Genomic DNA, 9,131 nt, shown 5'->3' with positions numbered 1-9,131 from the left:
TTTCACTCTTTTGTTCTTGGAGAGGCTTAGAACAGCCAGCACCCTCCAAATTCTTTAGATACCGAGCATCAGGCCCTAATCTATGATGCTTATCGTCGGTCCTTTTTGGTGTTTTGATACTAAATTAAATGGGTAATTAAAACTTTCCGTTGCCTCTCTGAACTAACAGGTCTCCGCTGAAGAACTCACATAATCTTCAGAGCCTAGCTGGGTCTGCTCTTCAGGTAAGAGACGTCTGATGCTTCAAGCTCTATTTGTCAATAAGTGCATCGTAAATGAAGATGACGTATATAACATGAGGCTGCAGTGTACATACAAAGCATGCACTATTCCCGCAGAATATACATCGCAGTAGCCTGAGGATTGTCACAGCTATATCTGTTATGTGTTGATGCAGTGTTATAACGAGAGTGTTAACTTTTTTTCAGAGCGGCGGTCTCGACGGCAACGGCTCTTTCTACAACCCGGCCTCTATGGGCAGCATCCCGTTTCACTCCCTGCCTCACGTTCTCCAAGAGCAGATGAACGGAGCCCTCGCTAACGGATCCGGATACCAAAGTGACAGCAGCGCGACGCAGTCCCCTCCGCAAGCTTTGTAAGTGTGTCCTCTTCCAGAGCTACTGACCTCTGTGATTGAATGTAATCATGTGATCTCAAGTCCTGATTGTTTGTTTTTCTGCATGTTTATCAAAACCAGCATTAAAGAGGAGCAGGAGGACGAGGAGATAGGCGAAGGTTATCCCTACGAGTCTCCGGAGAGCACGGACGAGCACGGCCACAGCCCGGAGACGAACCACGACGAAGACAACGGCAGCCCGGAGAGGCTCAATCTTCACTTCGATCGCGTGCCTTCTCTCTGACTGTGAGGTCCATATCCTCCGCTCACAGCCCGTGTGACTTTGTGTTCCCAAAAAAAAAACTGTTTCATCTACGTAACCAAACACTCTTCTTCTTCTTCTACTTCTTCTTCTTGGGGACATTTTTATCAGCATTTCTTATTTTATTTTTTGTTCTAAATCTAGCTCTCAATTCTCTCTGTACAGTAGAGTGACACATAAAAACGCATCTGTTCATGATTTGTCTTATTTTATACATATATGTGTGTACACAAAAGGACCATGATGAGCAGAGAAGCCAAAGGAAAGGGAACATTGATAGTTAGCACTTCAGAAATGAAAAATCCTCCCACCCTCCTCCCCCCCTGTGTGTAGCTACTTTATGCTATGTTGGGGCCACACTACCTGATTTTATTTTAGTAGTCATAATATATATATATACAAATTTGTAGAGGTAAAAAAAAAAAAAAATGTTGCTTTAAAAAATGTTCACTGCCAACATGCTCTGATATATTTGTATTTAAGGTATAATCGATTGATCAAAAGTAGCTTCTTTATACTTGTCGGTCTTTTTCACCCCTTCCACGAACATTGCTGAATTCGCTCTGATTGAGCTTGTAAGAGTAGAAAATATAGATTTACCATTATTGTAAACCGATGCATCTCTATGGATAATAAATCCCTCATGAAAAATGTGTATACTGTGTGTGTCATGATTGCTTGCTGGCGGTAAGCTGTGTGTTTCACACAATGAAATTATGGCCGTGCGACCTGATAGCAGCACCACTATCTCTCAGTAATGACTTTCTTAATGGAAGGTGATGGATGAAAGCAAAATGGTCTGGCTGGGGAAAATTTGCACTGTGGTCTTGTGGTATGTCCGGTTTTATGAATGTCATAAATCCACCCATGCACTGTCAGCAGATACAAACCATTGTGGTGTTTTGAAGCACTGCTTGCGGCAAGATAATACATTGTGGTAAGATCATTTTATTATATAAATGTTATTGTTTTATTATCTGTCATTCCTTTGCAGGTGTTTTAAAGAGTGGCCCGGCTTGACTTTCTATTGATACAACGCCATAATTGAATGGATCTTTTATGCATTATGTATCACAGTATTGTAGTTGGGTGCTTCCTGATTGGCTGGTATTGATTGATGTGGAGTGTGCTCACAGTGTGGGTGTGTGCATGATGATGGGAGGCGCTCAAAGAAGCTCACAAAGGGGTTCACAGTTGCAGATGCTGCCGATCACACTGCTGGATATTTAACCAGTACAGACAGGTAATCTTAAAAAAAGGTATAATTAATTAAGGAATATGTGTTTTTATTCATTCACAGCCTCAATATACGGGCACATTTCTTGCATGATTTTTTTTTTTTATACTTAAAAACAGGATGTTGCAGTGATTATTTATTGCTGTCTGTCTTTAGTCAAGTTATTTAGGTTTATTATGATATTCAGGCAGCCTTGCATACGTGTCTCACTCTGTGTGTATTCTCTCTTCACTTTCCATAAGATGACAGCTCCTTTAAAGCTCCCTGTGAGTGATCATCAGGATGGCATGGCGCTTGAGAGGATAGAGGAGGACCATGTGTCTGATGGTATGCTGTTGTTGTTTACTTCATGTCTGATCAGGCTGCTTGGATGAAGTTATTGTTAGTTACAGCTAGAATAAAACTGCAGTGTGATTGATAGGTGTGGTGCGTGCCAAATGTTACTGGAGGAGTATATATCCACACAGTGTATAGCCTATTTTCCTCCTGCCCGATTCAATCCAGGAAACTAGATCCAAATAAGAGCTTGCAAATCAATAATCTCTCCTCGCTGAAGTTTTATTGAGCAAAAAGCCTCCTCCATTATACACTCCGAGTCTCACCTCCCTGACTTACTGCATGTTAATGGTGCTCTGAATTATTAAAACTGCCTTCGAGAGGATCTGAGGAACTCATGTAGCTGAATTTTTATGATTTTTTTTTTTCTCCTCTATTGTTTTCCATCATTCTTCTTTCAAAAGGCAGCATCCCTGGGCCAGTGATGGACGATCCACCTAGAAAGATGACGGGCAAGTTGGTCAGACTGAGCACCATCTCAGAGCAGGAACCGGACAAGCTGGACACCGATCCCAGTTCCCATGATGCCCCGGGGGGCGGTGAATGGGGTGGATCCAGCTTCTCCATGTGTTCTGACAAGTTTAAAAACAGCAGCAGCCGTTTCTCCTCTGATGAGTCATACCAGCCTGGCAGTGGAGGTATTGTTTAACTCCTTAAGCACGGCAGTTGATGAAATTGAGAGGCCCCTGAAAAACTGTAGTGTTATCAGTCATACAGTCAGTGTCCGTTCCAAACATGCCTGTTCGGAACGGGCTGAATGCTTTGCCCTTTGGTATTGCTACTTGCAGCTTTCTCGAGGAACCGCTCATACAACTTCACACTCAACACTGCACTTCCTTGGGTACTGAGCAATACACCTGCCATGACATAGTTGCATCACACATCGTAGCTACTCACGGTCAGAAACACAGGTGCATGAGCGCGACCTCTATGTTCACGGTGTGTTCACTGTCACGGGAAAAATCACACCCAGGTTGCGGTTACTCGCGGTCAGAAACATCGGTGAAATACACTTAGCGGAGGCAATTTCCAAAAAGTTTCTTGCTTTGACTCTGCTTTGAGTATGGATATAATTAGCGGAGGTATTTTGCTGGCGGTGAAGTTATTAGTGTTATAAGTTAATATCAAGTCTGACACCGGGGAAATACCTTACTCATGGGGTAAAAACACAAACAAGTCGCAGCTTATACTCACGGTCACACTGGTGAAATACACTTTGGTTTGATTCTGCTTCCAGTAGGCTATCCGGTCGTCGGAAGTGAAGAAGAGTTTGGTTGTGAAGTGAACAACACTCAATGATTGCGCAGCCGTTCGGAATGATTGTTTGTCTCCCAGTTACGCTCCCGGCATTGCAGCTTGCAGCGTTGTCGGGGGCTCGTGCCCTTTTTTGTCGGGGGCTCGTGCCTGTTCAGAGCGCGGAGCCGCGGTCTGTCCGCTGTGGACAATATGATCGTATCAGTCTGCAGAGCCCTGAAAACCCTCCCGCACTGCTGCACAGAGCGCTCTGTGCTTGTTTATTCAAAGTGTATTATTAATATTGAACATGTTGCATGTCCAAATTGCCCCAAATTCAAAACTTGGGTCCCAAGCAATGCACCCGACGAGTGTGAAGTCGATCGGATGAACGGTTCTCGAGATATGCAAATAATACTCAGACGGACAGACAGACAGACAGACAGAGAGATTCCTTGCTTTATTGTTAGATTAATTATGAATGTAGTGTAGTCGATATCAGGTCAGAGATGCACTGGACGACACTTTAAGAGGGTGTTATTTCTTATTTCTTTTTCCACTTCTCTTTCTCTATTCCACCTCGTCACTGCCACCAGATGACTGCGCAACACTTGTCCTCGCCTGTCTGCACTGTCGTTCCCACGAGTTTATGGTCCTCCTGCTGGATTCATGCGAGAGGGCTGTGAGTTGCTGTTTTCCCTCCTACAAATACATCATAGCAGCCAGTGAGACAGACCAACAGGGACTGGACTGCTGCAATTACAAGCTGGAGCTGGACTGTAACTGCTGTGGCTCCTGTCAGGACGTAGGAGAACTCATAGAGCTGGCCATGGAGATATCAGAGGTCTGCTATCGCTGAGAGATTATGGAAAATCACAAAAATTATAAATGTTAAAAACTTGAATGCTCACCAAACATAATTACGGTCTCATCTTATTCACATTATGTAATAAATTGCCTGCATTACTAAGTTTTTTTTTTTTATATTGGCCTCATGTGGAAATTCACATGCTCTGTAGCTTGTGTGTGCCTCAACATTATTCAAGCAGGTAACTACTGCCACCCTGTGAAACAGTGGAGAGTTGGTTGTTATAATAAAAGAGCTCAACTGTTGTTACAGCCTCACTCGAAAGTCATCAAATGGCAATATCCTGTCCATAAAGCATGACAGGGTGGGCTGAAGACACTCAGGAGACCGGGGATCTGGGAGAATACTTTCAAATAACAACTCCAGTCATTCACAACAAACTGAGTTTAATCTGGTCCCAGTGAAAGGAACATGGATTCAACAAACTGAGTGGAAGTTATCAGATGTTAAAATGTAAGTATAGAATGGAAATATATTGATAATATGCATTAAAAGGATTTTTTTTTTTTTTAAATGTATTGTAAGAAATGATTCTGTAGTATGTGATAGTAATGGGTTTATATGTTCAATGCCATTATATATCAATTTAATTAGCCTGCTATAGCAGAATAACGGCATGCCTCTTTAGAAATATTGCATCTCTTTTTCTCAAAATACGTTTTCATTTAAAATTTGTTCAGCTTCATTGGTTATACGGTATGTTCACTATAAACACTGTGGTTACAGTATACGTCCATTAGTATGATCCAGGGGAGGTGAAATACCTTTCTATTTTAGGCTGCTGTCACTTGCGTGTGAAACATGTACAGCGGTGGTGGAAGAAGTATTCAGATCTTATACTTCAGGAAAAGTACAATAAAAGTACAATTAAACCTGCTGCATTAGAGTTCTCCACAGATTTAACATTGCACTCCTATAACATTGTCAGACTGATGAAGGACAGTTAAAAAAAAAAACAGATAGTGTTTTTTATGCCATGCACACTTGTTGGTCATAATCTGGCGCCTACATTACCCACAATGCATCTTGACCACAGACAGTTCAGTCAGAGATTCGGGTGTGTTATGATAGCTGTGTGGCTAATGTATCCTCAAGCAGAGATGAGGAGTGGGCTACAGAGATCTGGTGGGATCACTTCTTTCCAACTCCACACCCCCAATTTCTTAAAATGTTCAAACTCTTCAAACCCGACTGACGCTGCCTCCAGTGACATCACTCGAGCCAATTTTTGCTCGCTCCCTCTGGAGCCACAAAGCCTTATACAACTTTTTTTCCCCATAGGTAGTAGTACTTCCCAAGACCCGTAAACAGACTTTGTTGTGTAAAATCTATGGAGTTCACATTTAAGTAAAAGTACTGAAGTATTAAGGTATCAAAAGTAAAAGGAGGTGTACTCTCTAATGGAATGACTTAGATATTAAAGGTCCCATATCGTACTCATTTTCAGGTTCATACTTGTATTTTGTGTTTCTACTAGAACATGTTTACATGCTGTAATGTTCAAAAAGCAATTTATTTTCCTCGTACTGTCTGCCTGAATATGCCTGTATTTACCCTCTGTCTGAAATGCTCCTTTTAGTGCATTTCAACGGAATTGTGTTGCTAGGCAACAGCTTGGGTCCATGTTTACTTCCTGTCAGCTGATGTTATTCGCATACACTGCAACAGGAAACAAACTCGGACGCATTTAGAATGTTTACGTTTAAAACCGTGTGACGGTCTAAATATTGTATATTTGTGACATCACAAATGGACAGAAATCCTAATGGCTTGTTTCAAATGCACAATTTCTGAATACGGACTGTGCGTATTTCTCCGTATATTGAGCGTTTTGATAGTTTAACAGTATTCATATAGCATTTAAACCTCCTTTATAATATAAAAGCCATGAAAATCTCACTTTTTACAATATGGGACCTTTAAAGGTGCTCATCATTGTGTGATCATTGATCAAGAGAGTGACTTTCCTGATGCATGTGTTAGCCCATGAACACCAACACACTGTGCCCATACTACCATACTGTTTAGTATGAATGAAAAAAAAATTGAGTATGGTCCAATACATAGTATGTGAAATGCAGTATGCCAAGAATACCAGGATGTCCTACTACATCCGGTCGCATATTGCAGTATGTAAGGCAGCATGTATATATGAGCAAGGGGGTCAAACTTCAATGTTAAGAAGAAGTAGTATGTCCCAATTATATGCATACTGCATGCAATGTACTTTGTAAGGGCAGTTGCAGTATGTACTAAAAGTAAAAAAGAAAAGTATAAGATTTGGAACGTGTGTGTGTTGAAAGTCTTCCATGTCTGCCATGATGACCCTGATGAGCTCTGGGAGGAGCCACATGCTCACCTGTTGCTGTCTGGAGTCAACTAGACACAGGTGAACTCAGTCAACCCTGAATCAGTGCTCTTATAACTAGGAGGAGAAACCATTGCTCTGATTGCTCTGCCACCAACCAGACCTGTGGTACCTTATGCTTGTTTAGTGCACCCAAAAGTGAGTTATTCTTCAAAGTTCATCAGTTTGATAATGCCATGCGTTCACAGTGTTTATTTGCAGAAATAAAAAAAAACTCCTGGAGTTTCCCACAAGCACTTGAATGCACCAACAACAAAAACAACAGTTCGTTCTTATGAACAGGATTTACAAGACACAGAGGCAACCAAAAATATTTATTGAGGTGAAGAACATACCGAACAAACAAGTTTCAAGTCTCTTGAAGCTGATTTGCATAATGTCCAAAAATGACTTCAGTTCCTTGGCAACAAAGGCTAAACACCACTAATGCATTTAGCATATTTCTGAGAACTTATCAACATTGATTTCCAAGTTTGGACAATTTTAGCTTGTTTTGCTCTGTTAACAATGCGGATGGATTTGTGTTTCTAAGGCAGCTGCTGTTATTACATAACAAACAGTGTGTAGTAGAAGCAAGCATGCATGTTGTGACTAAAACACTTGTTTCCTAAAGGTCAACTGAGCTGATTCTTCTCTAAAGAGGATTATTTACAGAGTCCCTAAACCTTCCTATAAAGCTTGCAAACTGTGCAATAGCTTCTGAGTAGATTTATGATTATGTAAAGGTATATCAACTGTGATTTAATAATATTTTTTTTTACATTTCCATCTTTTCTGACTGCACAGAGGGAGTTGCCAGCGTGTGCTTCAACATGGACATGTCCCTCATGTCCCTCATGTATATATATATATAGTATTTTTGTAAGTATTTGTACTAGTAAATATGTGTTAATGATTAAGATCTTTTTAAACTTTAAAGAAATTGTTTGTAAAACAACATATATAAACATCACATATAGATATTTGTAATACTTTGTTAATTGTTCACAATTGGTTTGTAAACCATCTATAAACATTATTTGGATGGCTATTATAAAGTTGCAACTAATGATTATAATACATTGAATTCAAATCAAATGGTTAATAAATACTTTGTAAAGCGTCTTTAAACCATATTTAGATAGATGCTTTGTCAATGGTTAATAATTGGTTTCTGGCCCATCTATGTAATGTTTATAGATGTAAAGTGTTACCAATATTTTATATGTCCTCATGTCCCTCATGTCCCTAAACCTTCCTATAAAGCTTGCAAACTGTGCAATAGCTTCTGAGTAGACTTATAATTATGTACAGGTATATCAACTGTGATTTAATAATGTTTTTTTTTTACATTTCTATCTCTTCTGACTGCACAGAGGGTGTTGCCAGCGTTGCTTCAACATGGACATGTATCCCTCATGGTGTGTGTTGCCCAGCAGAGGGGGCTGCTGACGGCAGACGAGAGGAACCGCAACCTGCAGCCCGGCCCTGGTGCACAAAGCCCTCAAGGAGCATCTGAAGAACTGTGCTGGCTCTCTCTGAGGATGCCTCTCCCCACAGGAATGGGACGTGCAGGTAAACAGGTAAAACACAATTCCTCTGTTAAGATGAAATGTGTTAAAGGTCCCATATTGTAAAAAGTGACATTTTCATGGCTTTTATATTATAAAGCAGGTTTAAGTCCTATATAAATACTGGGAAAGTATCGAAACGCTTAATCCACAGAGAAATACACACAGCCCGTATTCAGAAACTGAGCATTTGAAACAAGCTGTCAGGATTTTCTTTCCATTTGTGATGTCACAAATATACAATATATAGACCATTTCAAAGTTTTAAACGTAAACATTCTAAATAGGTCCCAGTTTATTTCCTGTTGCGGTGTATGTGAATGACATCAGCTGACAGGAAGTAAACATGGACCCCAGCTGTTGCCTAGCAATGCAATTCTGTTGCAATTCCATTGAAATGCACTAAAACGGAGCGTTTTAGACAGAGGGTGAATACAGGTATATTCAAGCAGACACTATGAGGAAAATAAAGTTTTTTTGAAAAATTAAAGTAGGTAAACATGTTCTAGTAGAAACCCAAAATACAAATATGATCCTGAAAATTAGCATAATATGGGACCTTTAATTAAAATGTTTCTGTTCTTTTTTTCTTCTTTAAGTCCCTCTATTTACCATTTATTAGCAGCAAATAAACATTTACAGGGTTCAGAACACACTACAA

At 40.3% G+C, this 9,131-nt stretch overlaps 2 protein-coding genes across 7 annotated transcripts in view; one reads left to right on the top strand and one right to left on the bottom strand.

Annotated features, from left to right (window-relative positions):
• Positions 1-1,533, top strand: part of LOC141772548 (forkhead box protein P1-like) — a 16,155-nt gene extending 14,622 nt beyond the window's left edge. For all 6 annotated transcript variants that reach the window (XM_074643637.1, XM_074643636.1, XM_074643638.1 and 3 more), the window contains 3 exons: positions 170-224; positions 429-595; positions 698-1,533. In XM_074643637.1, coding sequence (XP_074499738.1) covers positions 170-224; positions 429-595; positions 698-860 — 385 coding nt within the window. In that variant the 3' untranslated portion in view covers positions 861-1,533. The remainder of the gene's footprint in view (positions 1-169; positions 225-428; positions 596-697) is intronic.
• LOC141772554 (serine/threonine-protein phosphatase 4 regulatory subunit 2-like) overlaps positions 1-9,131 on the bottom strand; it is a 146,785-nt gene that overhangs the window by 30,864 nt on the left and 106,790 nt on the right. The gene's annotated exons all lie outside the window — the stretch shown is intronic.

Source organism: Sebastes fasciatus, chromosome 8 (genome assembly GCF_043250625.1).
Source record: "Sebastes fasciatus isolate fSebFas1 chromosome 8, fSebFas1.pri, whole genome shotgun sequence".
NCBI lineage: Eukaryota > Metazoa > Chordata > Actinopteri > Perciformes > Sebastidae > Sebastes > Sebastes fasciatus.
Note: the sequence above shows the minus strand (reverse complement) of the source record. Positions and strands in the feature narration are given on the sequence as shown.